Source organism: Schistocerca cancellata, chromosome 7, assembly GCF_023864275.1.
Source record: "Schistocerca cancellata isolate TAMUIC-IGC-003103 chromosome 7, iqSchCanc2.1, whole genome shotgun sequence".
In the NCBI taxonomy this organism is placed as follows: Eukaryota; Metazoa; Arthropoda; class Insecta; order Orthoptera; family Acrididae; genus Schistocerca; species Schistocerca cancellata.
In genome coordinates this window covers 125,127,241-125,150,375 of record NC_064632.1, presented here as the reverse complement: position 1 = coordinate 125,150,375, position 23,135 = coordinate 125,127,241, and the positions used below count along the sequence as shown (strand labels likewise).

The 23,135-nt window shown below is 38.5% G+C and overlaps 1 protein-coding gene across 1 annotated transcript in view; it reads right to left on the bottom strand.

Moving 5' to 3' along the window:
• LOC126092664 (dynein axonemal heavy chain 2) overlaps positions 1-23,135 on the bottom strand; it is a 994,477-nt gene that overhangs the window by 388,450 nt on the left and 582,892 nt on the right. The window contains exon 54 of the mRNA XM_049908386.1: positions 13,103-13,286. Coding sequence (XP_049764343.1) covers positions 13,103-13,286 — 184 coding nt within the window. The remainder of the gene's footprint in view (positions 1-13,102; positions 13,287-23,135) is intronic.

Below are 23,135 nucleotides of genomic sequence, written 5' to 3'. Positions count from 1 at the left end.
TGTGTCCACTGTGCCGTGCGTGTGATCATTGCTTGTACAGCCCTCTCGCAGTGTCCGGAGCAAGTATGGTGGGTCTGACACACCGGTGTCAATGTGTTCTTTTTTCCATTTCCAGGAGTGTATTATAATACTGTACACCTTTCACATGAACAAATGCTGTGTTCACCAGATCTTTGAATACTGTGGCACAATTGTGGATCAGGAAACATAAAACTCGTAACACTGACAGTTTACAGGCCACCAGCAAAAAGTATTTTAAGTATAATGAAAGCAGCTCTAGAAACAGTTTTAATAGGTTATCCAGAGTTAACTGGAGAATCGTCATTTGTGAAGATTTTACTATTGATTTTCTGTCAGATAGTACTGATCAAGGGCACCAAGAGTTGATCACGCCCAGCTTTGTTTTTTTCCAGCAATAATTTATCAATGAGGATTGAACAACATAGTGCAACACCAACTGACAATCTGTTTTTAGGTCCAACGATGTGGTAGTGACATGGCTATAAAAACAATAATTTATTTGACCACACAGGACAAATGTTAACAATATAATATACAGACCAGTAAGGTACAGGTAATAGAAGAAAAGTTTGTATTGCAGAGTCATAAACAATGGCTTGATTGCAATGTGTAGAGAGAAATTTTGGGAAGAACATTGAGGAGAAATTTATAAAGCAAACAGTGTAAATGGAAAATTTAGTTATTTCTTAGTTTTATACTGTCATAGCAGACTAAAGCTGCCTAGACAGAACCACTATTTATATTTATGGCACCAGTGTCTAAGAAATAAAGTACATTTCAATGGAATTTCGTACTTCATTCAGTTCATGAGACAGATATATAATCTTGCCATAGTTATTGATTAGTAGCAGACTTACTTTAAAAAAATTAATACAATTGGTAACTTTTATATGGGAGGCTGTAGATTGCAGTGCTATGAAGGTGAAATTATGTTGTTTGTATTGGTAGCACTGTCGAAAAAAGTACCATATCATTTCATAGTATAAACACACATTGTATGTGGAAGTGCTAATGTTTTTTTTTTTGCAGGAAAGTGATAAATAAACATGCACATCTCTCGAAAAGTAAAGTATTCAGCAAACCAAAGTGTTTAAGAAATGTGGGTTTCATGGTAACAGATTTTCAAAGAAAGGGATACATCGTGTACAAAATGTGGCATGTAAATTAAAGACTACAAAACACAGCCCAACTTGTCAGTAACACCCATTAGTGCTTCGAAAATTAGAGTAAAATATTGTGAAACTCAGTTTTCTGAGAAATAAAGTTATGTAAAAAGTAGATTAGGTTATATACTGATAGATTTAAACATCCAAACAAATGTGTTTGGTGAATGTGTCAGTTGTAAAGTATGTGGATGACCAGTTAGTTTACACGGAGACAGTGAGGTATCAAACGGACAAGCCAGGAAACTTATCACTGATTGTGCTATTTGTAAATACACTCATTCATTTTGGAATTCTGAAGAGTGATAAGATAATTTTTTTGAAGTCAATGTCAGATGGTTTTATGAATTGAGAGCTATTGGCAAAGGACACACTGCACCAGAAACGATGTGTGCTGAAATTAATATGCCATGCCCACCTTGTAAAATCGACAAGTATACAGATTTTATTGGAGCTGCTGTGGAATCTGTTGCATGTGAGTCAATGAAGTTGCAAACAAAGCTGATGAAATAAATGATGGTATGACTGACTAACCAGCAACTTCTGATGGCACTGTCTGAGAATTCTATTGCTATGGTTACTAGTGTGGATACTGGAAAAGTATGCACTCCCAGATTGTAACAAAACATTGTTACAAATATAAATCAGGATGTCAAAAAGAGAATGGGCACCAGGTTAAGGAAGTTGAAACAAAGTGTGAGAGACAAGAAACTTTCTGATGGTAAAACCATAAGAGGCAGGCTGAGAGACAAAATTATTGATGAACTACAGCAATATTGTGGGATGGCCATTAGAAGTAATACTCATGATTCATTGAAAATGAAGCAGGCAATATGGGCTACCTTCTTCCACAGACTGTCCACAGATGAAAAACCAATACACCAACTTTGCACTCCTGGACCATATTCCTGGTGCAATTATCATAATGCCCAGTATTCAAACAGCTCATACAGACATAAACATTCCATCCCAGCAGCAGTCATGATATAAAACATTTTTACAGACACCTGGCAAATTCTGAATTACTGAAGAAGTGTCTGCATGGTCAAACTCAAAATCCAAATGAGTCTTTCAACAATCTCATATAGACTTGCTTACCAAAATGTGTTTTTGTTGGAATGAAGACACTAAATTGGGGGGCTCAGTAGTGCTGTTATGCTTTTAATGATGTCAACATTGGTAGGGTGAAAATTCTACAGCAAATGGGAATTAATCCTGAAGCCAACTGCACCAAGGAACTTGAACTGATGGACAATGTTCGCATATGCAACACAATTGGCCACTAAGGAGCACAGAAAGAAGAAAAGAATAAGAATCTTGGAAAAGATCAGGAGGATGATACATAGTATGGTGCAGTGTGCTTCTGCATGATAAAAATAAAAAACAAAGCACATATTATGGAGTTTCAGTTGTTCGAAACTTTAGAAGTGACCCTGAAAATTTATAATTTCTTTTGCATTTTTCCAAAAATCTCTGAAACTGCTAGGAGTAGAGTAACCAATTTTTCACGGAGTGGCAACATACATATCCTGAGTATACTGAGCTAAAAGAAAAACATAATCTTAAGTATAATTATAATTATTTAGGACAAAGTACAAAAAAATTACGCATAATTTTAACAGTGTAATTAAAAAATTTTATTTCCGAAAACAGTGACTGAAATGCAATGATTGTATTTCAGTGGACTCAAAATACTACATGTAACGTCCTGTAAAAATTTTATGTCAATTGCTTCAATGGTTTCTGAAATACAGGGGAGCCAAATTACAAAATTTAATACTCTCAAGATAGGGCATTGCAACTCCTTTTAACATACATAAAATGTCCCAGAACACCTTATATGCAAATAAAAGGTAGTTCCTCATGATTAGAGAAGCTTATAAAAATAGCTGTGAGATACAAAAATGCAAGGACCATGATTCGCATTTGTTTTGTTTCAATGATTAATGATGTGGTGTTCTAATTGTGCCACAGTGTAAAAAGTTAAACAGTACCATCTATGTTGTCCAAATTAGTAAATTCAGGCTCACATTATGAGTATATTGCATATTTTTTAAGAGTGTGTTTCCCTTCTTATGCAGCTGGTAAGTGTCACCTTATCATCAGCCTCATGATAATCCTACACAAGCTATATTCCGAGAAGCTATACTACTTTCTGCGCTAATATCATTATTCAGAATTGATCTGTGAATGTATATGGTGCCTTGAGGATGCGAAAGACAACATATGACTATTTGAGTTTGCATAATGTTTTGTGAGAATGCTGCCATACCCATGGTTTTTGTGACATTTTCTAAGCGCTAACAGGCAACTGCAAGGCAAAGAATGTTGACAACATTAATATGACCTGAAGCCTCTTGTACCAAGGAAAAAACAAATTTTCCAAAAAGAAAGCAAAAGACTTATTAGTAGCTGAATGAGCTCACCACTTCCTTATCAGAGAAATATTCCTATTGTTTGCATTTTGAGCTTACATACTACAATAGTGTAGATGTAAATTAAAAAAGCATGTATGGATGACAGTGCAATTACCTTAAAAAATGGGAAAAAATTAAAGTTAGACAGAACTTTTCTTTAGCATGCTAATGAATTATTATTTATTTTGCATTAATTTTTTGTAATTTCAATTCAAGCATTTTTATAAGTGGGTCTGCATGAACACAATGAAAGAACTGTCACAAGTATGACATCTGATCGATTTCTGCTGATATTCAGAGGCTCTGTGACATCACCTGCCTGCGTATTCCCCCTATCTAAGAGACACTGAAATTTTTATGTTCAGTTTGCAGAAATTTCATGCACCATTTTGTGATGCCAGTGAGCATGCTAATTCTGTAATAGAAGTTTGTAAATAGCTCCTAGACAGCATGAATGAATTTATTTTCCTGCCATCTTGATGAGCAGATGAATTTCTCTGTTCAATGAGAAGTATCATATTCAGTTTCAATTACACTGTAAAAAGTTATAAGACAGTATATCAGAAAATTACTTAAATCTGATTTATATACAATTTAAATACCGCATTTATGGAAAAAATTGCTATTTGATCGATATGAAAAACAGAGAGACGTTTGGATAACCAGATCTCTCCATTAACTAGCAGAGGAAGGTATCTAATACCAGCATCTAAATTTTGTTGTACTCTATGGAATGTCCAGTGAACAAATGTAGTGCTATAAAAGATTTACTCAGTAGCAGAAGTTGGTTGTCCAATTATCTGAAGACAAGCACTAGTTTTACCATTACCATATCATCCTAAAAGTTGCCACAGTCAGACAACAAATGGGTTATGGAACAAAAGTTCAATGAATGCTACTAGGCATATCATTGGTGGACTGTACAACCATTGCCCTCTTGCGTTACTATCTAACACTTTCCGCCAGAATGTATTAGATGCCTGTAAAGGATGGTGACTATAGGACAACTGCAAGTACAGTTCTGTATCAGTGGACTTACTGTAAACAGAATGGTTAGGGATTCAATCTCTTTCCAACTCAAACCAACATTCCAAAAACTGGTAGATATCCATTCTTCTCTCATTCCATGCAGAAAGGAAACCTCATGATCAAGCCCGGATGACCACGACAGTTGACCAATCGCTGTGTCACTCTCAATCATTCATCATTAGATGCGCAATGGAGGAGCATGGGGTCAGCATAGTGCACACCTGGCCACTGTCAACAGTCTGACCTCAGAGCCGCTACCTCTCAATCAGGTAGCTCCTCATTTGACATCATGAGGCTGAGTGCACTCAGGTCCAGTCCTCCCACTAGAGACAAATCCCTGGTAGTAGTCATTCCGTAGAAAACTTAATATTCCCATGAATAGAACTGAGATGTTCCACAAAAGCAATAAATTTTATACACTCCTTTGGGCCTCACTATGAATGTCTCATCAAAATACCTCCAGAATACTAGCAGCTTTATGAAAGAAGTTTTCTCATCTAAATTCTCCCAAAACAAATTTACCATCATGGTAGAAAGTGGATTATGTAATTTAACACCATTGATTTGTTCAAGATAATGGTTATTATGATACTCACAGGAAAAGTTGGTCAGACATAATAAGCCTTATACTTTGGTGGAATAATCCACAGATACCACCTCCAAGTATGGTGTATATAAGAAAACAGTTTTTAGAACAGTTAAACAATCTGTCTTGGACAATGTAAATGGTCAGGCTGAAGTAGTTAAGATTCTGTCTTGTATAAGGCCCCTCAGATGGAAATACCACAGGAGCAGAAATCATCAAGTAGACTGAACCACAGCTACCCATGAACAGAAAACCTGCCAGATGGTTTTGAAGAAGAAACTGGTATAGGGTTCAAAGGCATTATAAAGCCACAGTTCCACACTCATTCACACTATTAATTCCTGTGAGTAGTATGCACTTGATCCCCTCAAGAACTTTCACCAGAGATTATAAAGATGCAGTGTGTACTCAAACTTGGCCACCAAATCTCCAGCAATAAATCAATTGTGTTTGCTTAATATTTTAGTCTTCCTGCTGTATTGGAATAGATTACAGGTGGACTGTTCATGAAGGAATGGATTGGAAGGAACAATTCACTAAACTGAATGGAAAGACTGAGGAACAACTTCTGAGGAATGGTCATTCACTGTTCACTTCAGCCAATGATGCTCCTGCCTTTGTCTCACTTTTATTTGGATGGCCACTCATCCCTTATTCATTTTGCTGTGTTTTACATTCTCACTAAATGTCAAACTTCTTGAAATATTGACTTCTGATACTTTGCATGCGTCATTCTGTACTCACAACCTATAACTTGAACCACTTCCAAATTCAATCACGCTGGACTTGTTAAAGGCTTCTCTCCTTCTTCTTCTCACAGTCCAAATAGTGGAAACACTTCTCTGCCACCAGCCCAACAAATCACACTCTACCCAAAATCAATGCTGAATGCTGCCTGACTCAATTCATTCCTCCGTCCAACTGTGATCCACCCCCACCACTCTCTAATCACACACTGTTAACATTCCAGAATTTCGCAACCTCAAACTTTGCCTCACCATCACTCCCCAAATCCCTCACCACAGAAACCAATCTTACATCCACAGAAAGAACTGCAATCCATCACCAAAAACTAATCCTGACCTTATACGCAATTCTGCCTGCTGAAAAAGGCTCCACCACTAAGGTTGTGAACCAAATGGATTACCTGATGTGGGGACTCCACCACTGGTCAGATTCATCTGCCAACAAATGTTACCACAGTGAATCCATTCCAGAAATCCAACAGGATCTCCAATCCCTTCTCAGATCCTTAGGCCCATCCCAGAACCTCTCCCCCAATCGTATCTCTCTCCTCAATTCTACAACTCCCTGTACTCCTACCTCCTGCTCCATAAACCCAACCACCCAGGATGCCCCATCTGGTTGGTTACTGTGCCCCCACTCAGATACATCACTACTGATGCCAACTCCCTCTACACTAACATTCCTACTGCCCATGGCCTTGCCACTACTGAACAACATACAACCTTCTCACTGGCCACCATGACCAACTAAACAATTACATCTCATTTGAAGACATCATCTAAAAACAGATCTGTGGTACAGCAAGGGGCACCTGCATGGCACCATCCTATGACAGCCTATTTTATTATTTCATTTACACGTCTAGTTCCGTAGGACCAAATTGAGGAGCAAATCCCAAAGGTCATGGAATGTGTCAGTAGAGGAAATTACAACATAAAAGTAATAACCTACAATTACATCTCATTTGAAGACATCATCTACAAACAGATCTGTGGTACAGCAAGGGGCACCTGCATGGCACCATCCTATGACAGCCTATTTTATTATTTTATTTACACGTCTAGTTCCGTAGGACCAAATTGAGGAGCAAACCCCAAAGGTCATGGAATGTGTCAGTAGATGAAATTACAACATAAAAGTAATAACAGACAAAATAAAATGTTTATGAACTCAAAAAAATCAAGCCATAGGTTTAAGTAAATGCAATCAACAATATAGGAAGCAGCTTAATTTTTCAAGAAACTACTCAACAGAATAGAAGGAGTAACCCATAAAGAAACTGCTCAGTACAGTTAAGGAAGTGCGATCCGAAAGCAGATTGGATTTCTGCCGAGTATTAACTGAGTGAAAGCTGTTAGTTCTTGGGAATAAGCTGCTACTGTTAACAAGAAATGACAGTAAAGAATATATATATTGCGAGGGAAATGTCAAAATACCCAGACTAGTAAACAGGGATCGACAAGAGGTTCGCGAACATACACCACTTATTGTCCGAATTGCCCGTTTCTGAGCAAAAATATCCGTTTAGAATGGGAAGAGTTACCCCAAAATGTAATACTATATGACATAAGTGAATGAAAATAAGAAAACTAGACTAATTTTCTTGTTGAACGATCACTTACTTCAGGTACTGCTCAAATAGCAAAAATGGCAGCTGTGAGTCTTTGAACAAGATGGACTTTCCACAACGTTTTACTATCTATCTGAACACCTAGAAATTTGAACTGTTCTGTTTCACTAATCATATGCCCATTCTGTGAAATTAAAACATTGGGTTTTGTTGAACTGTTTGGTGGTTTTAGTTGCCTGAGACTGCAGTCATGTCTGTGTGTGTGTGTGTGTGTGTGTGTGTGTGTCTGTGTGTGCACGTGTGTGTGCGTGTGCATATGTGTGTCTGTTGTTGACAAAGGCCTTAATGGCTGAAAGCTATAATTATGAGAGTCTTTTTGTTGTGCCTATCTGCGACTCAGCATCTTCACTATATGGTGAGTAGCAACTTTCCTTCTCTTAATATTGTTACAGTCCATCCTGGATTTCCCACTGTCTGATTTAAACTGTGATAACTGAGTCTCCCTGTGACTTAGCATTAGTTTATTTTCTACAAGATATGAACTTATGTCAAGAACTGCACTATTTGAAACAAAACCAATGTTGCACACAACATCCTTTACTAACAAGGTAATGTCATCAACAGACAGATATGTTTTAAAATTACCCATAATACTAGATGGCATATCATTTATATAAATAAGGAACAGGAGTGGCCCCAGCACCTATCCTTGCCCCCCCCCCCCCCCCCGCCCCTCCCCATTTGACCGTACCCCACACAGACATCACATCACAGCCATTCTCAACACTGTGAATGAATAAATACCTTTTGTTATCTGTTGTTAAAATAAGAGGTGAACCAAGTGTGAGCTACTCCCTGTATTCTGTAATGGTCCAACTTCTGGACCAATATTTTGTGACCAACACAATCAAACACCTTGATTAAATTAAAAAACATGTCTAGTGTTCAAAACCTTTTGTTTAATCTATCCAGTACCTTACAGAGAAAAAGAGCATATAGCATATTCAGCTGTTAAATGACTTCTAAAGCTGAACTGTACTTTTGATAGCAAATTATGTGATATAAATGATCAATTATCCTTACATACACAGCCTTTTCAATAACTTTAGGGAACACTGATGGCATAGAAATAGGTCTAAAATTGTTTACATTATCCCTTTCTTCCTTTTTATACAGAGGCTTCACTACTAAGTACTTTAATTGTTCAGGAAACTGACTGCTCTTAAAGGAACAATTAATATGGATAAGCACAGAATTAACGTGCAGCACAGTACTTTAATACTCTGCTAGGAACGCCATCATATCCATGAGAGTCATTAGTCTTCAGTGATATAATTATTGACTCAATCTCCCCCTTGTCAGTATCACAGAGGAGTATTTCAGACATCAGTCTCAGAAAGGCATTTTCCAAAAGAGTTGTGTGATCCCTGTAGAAACTAAGTTTTTATTTAATTCGCCAGCAATGCTAAGAAAATGACTGTTAAATACTGTACATATTTCTGACTTATCAGTAACAGAAATATTTTGTCTAAGAACTGACTTTATATCGTCGACCTTGTGCTGCTGACCAGACACTTCCTTCACAACTGACCATATGGTTTCAGTTTTATCCTGTGAATTAGGTATTCTATTTGCACACCACATATTCTGTGACTTCCTAATAAAATTTTTAAGCAATTTACAATACTGTTTGTAATGGGCTACTGTAGCTTGATTGTGACTACTTCTAACATTTTGATATAATTCCCACTTTGTTCTAGATAATATTCTTATCCCAGTAGTCAGCCACCCAGGCTGCCTTTTACTGCTAGTACCCTGTTAAGAATGTTCTAATGGAAAGCAACTCTCAAGGAACATGAGAAATGTGTTAAGGAAAGCATTATATTTATCATCTATGTTATGAGCACTATAAACATCCTGCCACTCTTGTTTGTTAACGAGGTTTAAAAAACTCTTTATGGCCACTGGATTAGCTTTCCTACATAGTTTGTAATTATATGTGACATTTGTTTGAGTACAAAAGTCTTTTAGTGTTAAAATTTGTGCATCATGGTCTGAAAGGCCATTCACAGTTTTACTAACAGAATGCGTATCTAGTAACAAAGAATGAATAAAAATATTGTCTATGGGTGTGCTACTGTTCCCCTGCACCCTAGTTGAAAAAAACACAATCTGCCTCAGATCATATGAGTTTAGGAGATCTATCAACATCCTTTTCCTTGCACAATCATACACAAAATTAATATTGAAGTCACCACATATAATTAATTTCTGGTACTTCCTATGAAGTGAACCAAGAGCACTCTCCAGCTTGAGCAGAAATGCTCTGAAGTCAGATTTAGGGGACCTATAAACAACAACAATTAGAAGTTTAGTTTCACTAAAGTCAATTGCCCCTGCACAACATTCAAATATCTGTTCAGTGCAGTGCCATGATACATCTATGAACTCAAATGAAATACTGTTTTTTTACGTACATGGCCACTCCCCCAGTCTGCAAGAACTCCTTGAAAAACAGCCAGCTAATCTGTATCCCGGTAAGGGAAGCCATCTAGAGGAATCCTTCCTGAACAACTTCAATCAGAAACCCCTTGCCAAGAGGAATCCTTCCTGAACAACTTCAATCAGAAACCCCTTGTCAGGTTCAGATTCACTGATGACATTTTCGAAATATGGACCATGGGTAAAGACACTCTATCCACATTCCTTCAGAACTTCGACACCCTCTCCACCATTAGTTTCACCTCGTCCTCCTCAGCACAACAAGCCATCTTCCTCGGTGACGATCTCCACTTCAAGGATGGCTGCATCAGTAACTCCATACATATCACATCTATCAACCACCACCATTATCTCCACATCAACAGCTGCCATCCATTCCATATCATGAAGTCCCCTCCATACAGCCGAGCCACCAGTGGCAATCTCATCTCCAGTCACAAGCAGTCCCTCTCCAAATATAGCAAGGGTCTCACTGAGGCCTCAACAAACAGAAATTACCCACCCAACCTTTTACAGAAACAGATCTCCTACACCTTGTCTCTCCAGTCACCAACCACCTCCCACCCACCCACCCACCCACCCACCCACACACACACACACACACACACACACACACACACCGTCTAGCCATGAAGGTGCACTACTCCCACAACTCAGTAGTCCCCAGGACTGGAGAAATTTAAAAACATTTTCTGTCAGGGTTTTGACTAACTCCCTTTGTGCCCTGAAATGAGGAATACCCAACCCACTATCCTTACCACCTCTCCCACAATCGTGTTCCGCTGCCCACCAAACCTATGCAAATCCTTGTCCTTCTTTCTCCACACCCACCCCCAACCCCTTGCCTCATGGCTCATATCCCTAGAATAGTCCCATGTGTAAGACCTGTGCCCATGTATCCTCCCACCACCACCTACTCCGGTCTGATCACAGGTATCTCCTATTCCATCAAAGGCAGGGCTACTTGTGAAAGCAGTCAAGTGATATACAAACTAAGCTTCAAATGCGGCTACTAACAACCTGTCTGTCTGCATGAATGACCGCTGACAAACTGAGGATCAACCACTTGCTGAACATGCTGCCCAACACGAAGTGTTTCACTCCAATGATTGCTTCATTCCCTGCACCATTGGGATCCTTCCTTTCTGAACTTCATAGGTGGGAACTCTCCCTGCAATATATCCTACATTCTCATAACCCTTCTGGATTTTTGGGATTCCATAAACCCTTGGTGGAACTGCAGAAAGTGGGAGGCAGTCAGAAGGGCAGCAGAGTTCCTTACCAGCTGGTTGGTGGTGTCTTTACTGTTCTTCCAATATGTGCTATCTCTGAGTAAACTATGCATTTTATCATGATTGTTGCCACATTTTTTTAAAAATTTGTTCTTTTACAGTAGACATAGTTTTACACAGTATATTGTAGTGTTCCCTGAATTTACTTTCTGATTTGAGTTTCTTGACTTCTTGTGGTTTTAACTTTCAGTAACTGAAACATACTTACATTATGAGTGTGGTAGTGCATGTGGATCAGACTTCGTAGATGATGCAGTTTTCAGTAATACTGCAACTGTAGTTCAACACAAATGGAACTGTTATAAATGAATATGAAGATTTCCTTCTGCAACAGTCCCCATACATTGTTCCATAAGTTTTTACAACATCTTCTAAACACTGCTTTACAACTTAGGGCATATCACATAAGAGTGCGTATGTCAGTTTTACAGCAAAGGGGTTCCGAATTCTACCAACATGGTAGAACCCTTTTATGGGATGACCTAAGTCCAGAAAAGAGCAAAATCAGTGATGATCAACATCTATTCTATACCAATACTGACATATGGTACAGAAGCATGCACCTTCAAAAAGAGAGAGTTTTCATCTTTCCAGACATCAAAAATGAAATTCATTATGGTACAGAAGCATGCACCTTCAAAAAAAGAGAGTTTTCATCTTTCCAGACATCAAAAATGAAATTCATTAGATCAATCATCCAGAATATCAAGATGGATAAGTTTAGGAATGAGGAGGTGAAGAATAGTGGTATGAGCATGTAATGAGGTTGGAGCATACAAGAAGAACCCAAATAAATTTTGAAAGAGAGGTGAAGGACAACGTCTTTTAAGAACACACAGAACCTGTTCAATGGACCTGATCATGATTACGTCACTACCAGAGGAAGGACATGGATGATCTCTCAGTGACAGGTTTACATGGACAGAAGGAAATGGAAGAGACTGATTAACAGTATCCATGAAACTGTAATTGTACAGTGACGATAATGATGGTAATCATATGAACACCAAACTCAAGTGGGATCAGAAAGTTTTGAAATTTGAACTATAATAGTTGGTACTCATACAGTACACAAAAGATGCACCGAACACAGTAGATACACAAGGTTCTTACAGCTCAACAAAACAGTTGTGCCAGAGCACTACAGTATCACCAGTCACTCTATGCTGTATGATAATGTCAAAATTCTGGTGTCAACATCATCTTTCTGGGACTCAGTAGTGAAAGATGCAGCTGAATTTGTCTGGAAAAGAATTTAATTTATAGAGATACTATTTTTGGCTCTGACAAATCAAGGAATACTGCACCTCTCTTACGAAACTTGTTAAGACATCGGTAAAGTGAAGTTCATAATGATACATCAATATCCTAGCATAGATTGACCACACTACCACGAATTCAATTTATGCATACTTCTTTGCCACCAATCAATGGCCATGAAACTTGTGTGCCTGTGTCACAATGTGTTGGTTTAAAAGAGCAGTGTGAGTGATGTATCCTCAGTATGTTGGCTCACACTGAAGACAGGTGACACGTAAATGGCTCAATAATTAGAAGAAGAAATTTAATGGATATATCACTGCCCAACGAAAACATAAGGATGCATGCTTTGCATTCTGTTTACCCAATTTCCCACTCTGAAAATGTTCTTTCTCACATGCAGTAACATATTTTTATTTTAAAAAAATACAAACATTATTCATTTCATAAATATCTCATTGGAACTGTCATAAATAAAACACTCCCTAAAGAGAGTAATGAAGAAGTCATCTCACCAATGTATTTCGGCTCTTCATCAAAATCAGATAACTGCTGGGTCAGCATGGAGCCATAAATTCGAATGATCTGAGGTGTGCTCGGGAAAGTCATATTTATAATATTGAACCGACTCATCAAGCGGTTAGAAATAGTATTGCGACCACCACCAGGAGGACCCATTGCTGCCATTAGCTGCATGTCCTATAAGAAAATTAATTTATACATCAGCCACAGAAGCATTGTTCTTTCATAAACTGATGGGCTAAGTGTAAACAGCTAAAAAAGAAACATAATTACAGAACTGGTCAAACCTCTTAAAGGAGTACAGATACATATTTATGGACACAACATTATGAAACCTGAACAATACTCACTGATTGAAATGAAAACATAAACACATTTATATAAGAGTACTGATAAATGAAACGTGGTATGAAAGTGTTATGTAATAAAAAAAATGCTCAACTCAGTAGAACAAAAGCAAGTTCATTTTGCTGGCACATATCATCCCGCAAATAATGAATTATTTATAGCAATTTTCTATGGGCGGGGAGGGGGATAAAGGGGGCGGGGGGCGGGAAGATACGAGCTGTGTATGCACTCTGTATCAGCTGCTGTAAGTGAGTAGTGAAAGGTGGAACCAATTATGCATATTTTTCTCCTTTAATCGTAACAAACTAATTATCTTCTATTATTGTTTGAGTTGAATAATATCCTCTTCATTCAAATAACAATAAACTTTTATTATATCTGTATGATTAAAATTAATGTCTGACTTGAGCGGTGACTAAGGTCATACAGAAACTAGAAGTTTTAAATAAATTCCCATTATGTGAGGATTATTTCAAAAGTTCTGCATACTGTAAGACAGAATTGAAGCAAATAATTTATTTTACGAAATACCTCTATCAGCCTTCAATATAATCTTCATTCTTGATTATGACAGCTTCCCAATGTATTGGCAACTTTTGTATTCAGGATATGGCATCTACATTGTTAAGCTACCTGATTACTTGGGTCAGCTCACTGGAAGCTTCATCAATTGTATCAAAACATTTTCCACTTAGCAGTTTCTGCAATTTGAGAGATAAATCAAAGTCTGGTGGACTCATACCAGGACTGTATGGAGGATGGGGAAGTATTTTTCTCATCCATATTTGTCGAGTGCTTCTCTCACTGGTAGGGCAATATGTGGTTATCAGTTATCGTGGAAAATGAGATCACATGCTGAAAGTACGTCAGGCCTTCTTTGACAAATTTTCGGGTGCAAAACATTTTGCAGAACAGCTTCTAGTATGTGCCTCTTACAGATGCCCCCTGGTGCCATACACAAAGATCATCATCAGTTTCACCCTTAACTGAAGACGGCAGAATTTTTTTGGGCGTGGAGAGTCACAACTTTTTCACTGTGATGACTGAGACTTCAGTTTGCCTAAAAAATCTCATATAGAGGTTTCATCAAGTGCAACTGTCCTTTTCAGAAAGTGTTCACCTTCTGTTCAATAATGCCAAAGAAGAATGAGATTTTCACTCTGCAGCAGAGCGAGCCTGATATGAAACTTCCTGGCAGATTAAAACTGTGTGCTGGACCGAGACTTGAACTTGGGACCTTTGCCTTATGCGGGCAAGTGCACTACCAACTGAGCTAACCAAGCACGACTCATGACCCATCCTCACAGCTTCAATTCTGCCAGTACCTTGTCTCCTACCTTCCAAACTTCACAGAAGCTCTTCTGCAAACCATGCAGAACTAGCACTCCTGGAAGAAAGGATACTGCAGAGACATGGCTTAGCCACAGCCTGGGGGATGTTTCCAGAATGAGATTTTCACTCTGCAGTGGAGTGTAGGCTGATATGAAACTTCCTGGCAGATTAAAACTGTGTGCCGGACCGAGACTCAAACTCAGGACCTTTGCCTTTCGCTCTACCAACTGAGATGCAGAGTGAAAATCTCATTCTGGGAGCATCCCCCCAAGCTGTGGCTAAGCCATGTCTCTGCAATATCCTTTCTTTCAGGAGTGCTAGGTCTGCATGGTTCGCAGAAGAGCTTCTGTGAAGTTTGAAAGTTAGGAGATGAGGTACTGGCAGAATTGAAGCTGTGAGGACAGGTTGTGAGTCATGCTTGGGTAGCTCAGTTAGTAGAGCACTTGGCCGCAAAAGGCAAAGGTCCCGAGTTCGAGTCTCGGTCTGGCACACAGTTTTAATCTGCAAGGAAGTTTCAATGCTGAAGCAATTCTGCTCTGGTTCTAGGCGCTACAGTCCGGAGCCGAGCGACCACTCCAGTCGCAGGTTCGAATCCTGCCTCGGGCATGGATGTGTGTGATGTCCTTAGGTTAGTTAGGTTTAATTAGTTCTAAGTTCTAGGTGACTGATGACCTCAGAAGTTAAGTCGCATAGTGCTCAGAGCCATTTTTTTGTTATGTGGCTCCTCCATGGTTTTTCTTATAACAGAGTACTCTGAGGTCCTTCCTGGCACTCCATACAGTGTTGATACCTCCAAGCGGCATCTGCTGTGACGTTGGGGTGTATGGTGTTGAACTTCAGCCCTGCACACTGCTCAAAGAGCCCTCAAATAAATAATAAAATACAAAATAAATACTTGCAACAAAAAGACTCTCACAATTATAGCTTTTGACCATTAAGGCCTTTGTCAAAACACACACACACACACACACACACACACACACACACATGCAAATGGAATACACACACACACACACACAACTGCAGTCTCAGGCAACTGAAACCACTGTGGTTTCAGTTGTCTGACATTGCAGTCACGTGTATGAGTTGCATTTGCGTGAGTGTGCATGCGTGTGCATATGTGTGTCTACTGTTGACAAAGGCCTTAATGGCCAAAAGCTATAATTCTGAGAGTCTTTTTGTTGTGCCTATCTGCAACTCAGCATCTCTACTACATGGTGAGTTGCAACTTCCCTTCTCATAATATTGTTACATTCCATCCTGGACTTCGCGTTGTTTGAAAACAAATACTTGCAAACGTACATCACCTACATACAAATAATATCTTTTGGAATTACTTTGCTTTCATTTAATTATTATTAGAACTATAGAAAAACTTCTTCTATACAAGCATGCTCATCTACAGATGATAAGCATACAGAAAGTTTTGTTAACACCAATGTTTGTGATAAAATTTCAGAAATTAATTCACCTTAATTCTGTACCCAAGTACATGCAGACCCATATTCACAAGGAAGCACGTTTCTATTTCCTAAGCCACCTAATTCACTTATGAAACAACACAAGAGGAATCTTTTTTTACCAACTATATAAGAAATACATTAGTGTTAATAATTGTTGCTTTTTCTTCTCATTAATTAATTATTAGCCCACTCAAAATGTTCCAATGATTACTGGTTTGCTTTTGAAAACTACTAGTTTATGAACTACATAAGGTGTGTATATCCTTTTTTGTATCATTATTCTTTATTACTATTATCCTTATTTTTCTTTCAAACTGAAAAGGCCATAAGAGTTTTAATGCCATTAGTTCTGCCCTTGTCATTTTCTTTTGTTTATAATTGAAACTTCATGTATATGCAAACTAGGATCTACTTTAGGGACCTGGCACATCTGACTGACTATTGTCTTCTCCTTTTTATGGAGAAAGGTACTACTGACATTCCAATGATCATATCATAATCTTCTATTTAGTACGACAAAGGGTTCTTGTGACTTTCCAATGACTGCACTACACTCTTCTACTTACTGCAACAAAAAGTTTTATTGACCTTCTAGCGATCATACGACAATGTTCCACTTATTACAACAGAAAGTTACACTGAAATTTCAGTAGAATTTATGTGATTTTTCACTATTACATAAAATATTTAATTCATGTTTGGTTCCTAGAAAAATGTTAAGTTCTTTTCTCTGCAAAACTATAAAAACCATCTCCACCAGGGTATCACTTCTAGTCAGGCAGGCATGTGAAAACAGGTTCTGAATATACCGGAAAGTAGAAGGGTTCACTTGGTGGAATGTTTGAATATGTATAGAGGCACAACAGAATGCAACTGCTTAGGTGAGAAAAAATTATGAATGTTAGACAGAAAGAAGGAAAGAATGCAGTCTCCAAAGCATGATATCCTTCTCATACCCCACCCCAGAATCCCTCCCTGGTGGGAGTACATCAGTGGTGGGCCAGAGTATAGAGGTGTCCATGAATACTACAGAATGGACACCACCAGCTTCATCCTCTTAGGCCCTAATGAATGGTTCTAACACTCTACAAATGGTTCTAACACTCCACTATGAAAAGCCTATGGAGGGTAATACAAATAGTAACTTCTGTTCAATACAGAACCAGACTACAAAAGGGACTGACTAACTACTCATACATGCAGTCTACTCTTTAATTCATTGTGCATGGCAAACTAAGAATGAGCTTGACTATTTATATTATGGTCAAGCCAGCCATTATAAGAAAATTATACAGATCCAACCATATTATCACCAGGAGAAAATATCAGAGCACAGAAAAGGTGAATATGCTCCTGTTTATGAGATTCTCATTGAAAAGTGGGGTTCAGATGTTTCATTCTACCTGGCTCAACACCTTTAAAAATGTTCCCAAAAATTTAGGCATGCAAACACATTCACATTCTTTTTAACATACATTTCACCTGTCATTCTCACAGACTCCCCTAACTGTAACTCACACACACTCACTAGTCGATCACTGTTAAGTCACTCACAACCATCCATTTCCACTTGCCCATTCTCACTCATTCTTTCAGCCCAACTCATTGCCTTCATCTCTTTGTGTCTCTCTAACTGATGCTGTCTCCTGACTAACAGCCATAGTGTTCTTCATTCTCTCCTGTACTATTGTTTCCTCTCACTATCACTGTCTCCCTCTTGCTGTTATTATCTCATACATTCGTTCCCACTGCTCCTGTCTCTTCTCACTGTCACAATCTCTCTCTTGCTCTTGTCACTGTCATAGACTATGTCTCTCATGATCACTGGTTCTCATCCACTTTCACTTTCTCCTTCTCTTTATTCCTCTCCCAATGGCAGTGTCTCCTACATTCTTTCTTTAGCACTATTCTGTCACTGTCAACTATGCTGCGCCGTCACTGTGCCCCTCTCTTTCTCTCACACTGAATTGTCTCCTTTGCTCTTTGTATAACACAACCACTGTCTGCTATCTTCCACTATTTATTACTTCTCTGTCTCTTTCCCACTGCCACTGCTCTTTCAACGTAAAAAGTGCAAATATTTTTGCATGGAAAAATTTTTGAGAAAAATTTTAAAGGTGATGAGTAAGGTAGAATGAGACAGCTGATACCACTCTTTTCAGTCAGTGTCTTTTTAAACTTCAATCCTATACAAATATGCACAAAACGGTACTGCAGTGACAAAAAATTGACTAAAAAGGGTCTTACCATGCCTGAAAAGAATCTAAAATGACTGCCAAAAATTATATATATCTGGAAAGGCTTCAAGCTCAGTAAAATATTTCTAATAATACTTTTACTCATTTTAGATACAAATCATGAGCTGGGTGTTCTGATGAACTGTGACCAATGAGCAAAGTGTAAAGAAAAAATCCAAAGCAAACAACTTTGTGTGAACCTTACATTATGCATCATTATTTTTGTTTACATGCGCCAAAGTATATAAATAGACTGTCAGCGCACACTCCACTGCAGAGTGAAAATCTCATTCTGGAAACATCCTCCAGGCTGTGGCTAAGCCATGTCTCCACAATATCCTTTGTTCCAGGAGTGCTAGTTCTGCATGGTTCGCAGAAGAGCTTCTGTGAAGTTTGGAAGGTAGGAGACGAGGTACTGGCAGAATTGAAGCTGTGAGGATGAGTCGTGAGTCATGCTTGGGTAGCTCAGTTTGTAGAGCACTTGTCCGCGAAAGGCAAAGGTCCCGAGTTCAAGTCTCAGTCCAGCACACAGTTTTAATCTGTCAGGAAGCTTCATCATTATTTTTGTTTACATGTGCCAAAGTATATAAACATATCAAAGTGTATAAATAGACTGTCAAAACTTTACTGACCCATAGAATTCATTTTATATAAGCAGTACACATTGCTGTATCTGGGAAAAGAGGGAGCTAGTGCAAAAGTACTACAGTTGGAGCACAAAAAAGGCAAGTATGTTCCTCTTTTAAAGACTCTGACAAAAGAGTAGAGATCCGTTGCCTCAATGTTCATTCTGCCTTCCTCACCAACAATTGTAACAGGTAAACTTATTCACACATTTTAGTGCTGAAAGAGAATGGCAAAGAGCCTGTGATGGTGGAAGAGAGAGGAGACAGTGGGAGTGGGAAAGAAAGAGAGAGGAGACAGTGATGGTTGGAGAAAGTGTCAGTGAAAGAGAAAGAGAGATGGACGAAGACAATAGCAGTTGCAGCCAAAGAGACAGGAGATATTGATGGTCTGTGAATGAGAGTGCCAGCAATAAAGAAAGAGAGATGGATGAAAATAGAAGCAGTGGGAGCAAATGAGAGAGTAGACAGAGGAAATGAACAATACAAATAGTGTAGATCATACATGGGCTTGGGGGGTCTGGACCCTCCCAGATTGGTGAACTTTAAACATGCAGGTGCAGAGCACATGCACTTTTGACCGAAATTTTGAACACATTGGAGAGAAAATGGGAGAAAATGGAAATGTGGGAGAGAGACACATACAGCTTGTAGTAGTGAAAGAGGGATGCAGAGTATGAAGGCTTAACTACAAAGACAGAGTAGGTAAAGGGATTTAAAATGATGTGTTAAAAGAGCACGGATATGTTTGCGTGCCGAAATGTTTGTTGAGTGAGGCGGAACAAGGACTGAGGCAAATTGTTCCCAACTTTTCTGTCAACGTCTTTTAAAGAGGAACATATTCACAATTTTTTGCCTTCCGACAGGAGCATTTTTTAGCTGGTAAATTATAAACCTTTCTCACAGTTCAGCCTACTTATTAGTACGAATCGTATCAAAATCCTTCCAGCAGTTCCTGAGATTGGCCTGAACATACAGACAGAAGCAAGCTGGGGACTTCAATTTATGTATGTAGGTATTATTCTTCTTTCCTGTCAGCCTCTCTTGGTCAACTCTTGTTGCTTCGACCCCGATGGTATTAGGTTGCAAGGCCTGATGGTGTCTTTCATTCTCATTTTCTTTTCTAACACATCGCTGTTGACCGAATGGCTCCCAGTATAAGGACACCAACCTTACCAAGTGCCAATGGCCAGTAAGGGACAGATGAGCAGGGAAGGAAGGGGCACTCCCTTGTGCCAGGGATGATAAATTGTCACTAAAGGCGGAGGAACCATTAACATGGTCAACAGCAGGAGGATGCAGAAGGGAACAGGAAACTACTGCATTAACGATCCCATACAGGATTCCCAAATAGAAACATGGCTATGTCCAATTCAAAATTTTCTGTAGTTTCAATTCCCCCATTCAGATCTCCAGAGGTCAATGTCTTGGGCAAGGCTGTAAGGAGTAAAGGAAAAAAAAACAGATGAGAAGTGGAACATGGAATGTAAGAACCCTATTAAAAGCTGGGAAACTAGAGGAGGTTAAGATGCTGAGGGAAAAGTCACAGCTGGACATATTAGGAATCTGTGAAATGAGATGGGGCAGTAACTCTGATTTTATGTCAGGGGATGATCATTCACAATGGTAGAGCTCGAACAGGAAGAAATGGCGTCGCTATAGTTTTGAGAGGAAAATGGAAGAACAACATGTTGAACACACACCACTGCAGTGATAGGATAATGATGATTAAAACTGAAGCACAACCCATGGATTTGTATGTAATTGCAGCTTACTTATCAACAACAATAGCAAGGATGAGGACGTAGACGTAGTAAGTAAGAAATATAAAATAACTAACCAACATAGACGGTTTGGAGAAAAACTTAAGGAAAAGTAAGTAGCTGCAGACATGAAAGAATTGGCTGATAACCTGATAGGTAACAGGGAAGGATGGGAAGGATTCAGAGACCATAGAAGTAGCCCCTAAAGAACTAGTAGGATTAAGGAAACTAGCACCAGTAAGTATATGGGCAAATTGATGACTTTATGAAACTGGTTAAAGAAAGGGACAATCTTATTATAATTGGGGATTTCAATGCATCAACTGATGAAGATAACAAAGGATTACAGAATGGCAAGTTTGGGCTTATCGACACGATAAGGCCACCCATATCTAAAGAGGAATTCAACAGTGCCTTGAATGATCTAAGTAGTGGCAAAGTGACAGCCACAGATAACATCCCAGCAGAAATACTGAAGGAAATTGGAGAATCAACAAAAGAGTACTTATATCAAGTTATTAAATATTAAAGGGTACTATGAAAATGGAAAAGAACTACCTACAGATTTGCTTAATGGCAAAACAGTAATAATCCCAAAAATAAAAAAAATAAAACCTATCTCCTTACTATCCCACACTTCCAAAATTAATGTTAAAAATAATAAAAAATCGAATAAAAAAGAAAATTGAGGCAAACCTAGGAGAAGACCAATTTGGTTTCAGATCCACAAAAGGAACTAGAGAGGCAATACTAGCTCTGAGGATGGTATTAGAAAGACGAATTGGAGTTAATACGAAACCCTACTTGAGCTTTATAGATTTACAAAAGCATTTGACATGGTTAATTGGAAATTGTTATTCTGAACAATAAAGGAAATAAATCTTGATTGGAGGGACAGAAGATTAGTCTGGAACCTCTATAAAAGGCAGGAAGCAGAAATAGAAGTGAATGGTGTGAAGAAGAAAGCAAAAATAAGGAGGGGAGTAAGGCAAGGATGCCCTTCATCACCATATCTGTTCAACTTATTTATTGAAAAAACTATTGAAAAATTGAAAAGAATAACCAAAGAAATTAAAATTAATGGGGAATGAAAACACTGTATCTGTTTTGCAGATGATATAGTAGTACTTGCTGACTCAGTAAAGGAAATGGTATTTATGTTGCTAAAATTTGCCAAAATCCTAAGAGAATTTAATCTAAAAATAAATAAGAAGAAAACAAAAACTAAGGTAGTAGGGAAGACAAAAGAAAATGGTAAAGTTAATATTAAACTAGAAGATGATGTTCTAGAGCAGGTTGAGAACTTCTATTATTTGGGCAGCACAATCACTGAAGACAATAAATGTATCGCAGATATAAAGAGAAGAATAGCCTTGGCAAAACAAGCTTTCCAAAATACAAGGAATTTACTAACAGACAATTATATAAGCCTAGAGAGTAGGAAAAAGTTCGCCAAAACATTTGTCTGGAGTGTCTTAACATACGGATGTGAAGTGTGGACTCTGGAAAAAGCAGGGAAAAAGAGACTGGAAGCAATGGAAATGTGGATATTGAGAAGAACGATGAAAACAAGCTGGGTAGATAGAAAAAGTAATGAACAGGTCTTAAGGGAAATGAATGAGAACAGAACACTGCTAAATTATATGTTGTTGTTGTTGTGGTCTTCAGTCCTGAGACTGGTTTGATGCAGCTCTCCATGCTACTCTATCCTGTGCAAGCTGCTTCATCTCCCAGTACCTACTGCAACCTACATCCTTCTGAATCTGCTTAGTGTATTCATCTCTTGGTCTCCCTCTACGATTTTTACCCTCCACGCTGCCCTCCAATACTAAATTGGTGATCCCTTGATGCCTCAGAACATGTCCTACCAACCGATCCCTTCTTCTGGTCAAGTTGTGCCACAAACTTCTCTTCTCCCCAATCCTACTCAATACTTCCTCATTAGTTATGTGATCTACCCATCTAATCTTTAGCATTCTTCTGTAGCATCACATTTCAAAAGCTTCTATTCTCTTCTTGTCCAAACTATTTATCGTCCATGTTTCACTTCCATACATGGCTACACTCCATACAAATACTTTCAGAAACGACTTCCTGACACTTAAATCTATACTCGATGTTAACAAATTTCTCTTCTTCAGAAACGCTTTCCTTGCCATTGCCAGTCTACATTTTATATCCTCTCTACTTCGACCATCATCAGTTATTTTGCTCCCCAAATAGCAAAACTCCTTTACTACTTTAAGTGTCTCATTTCCTA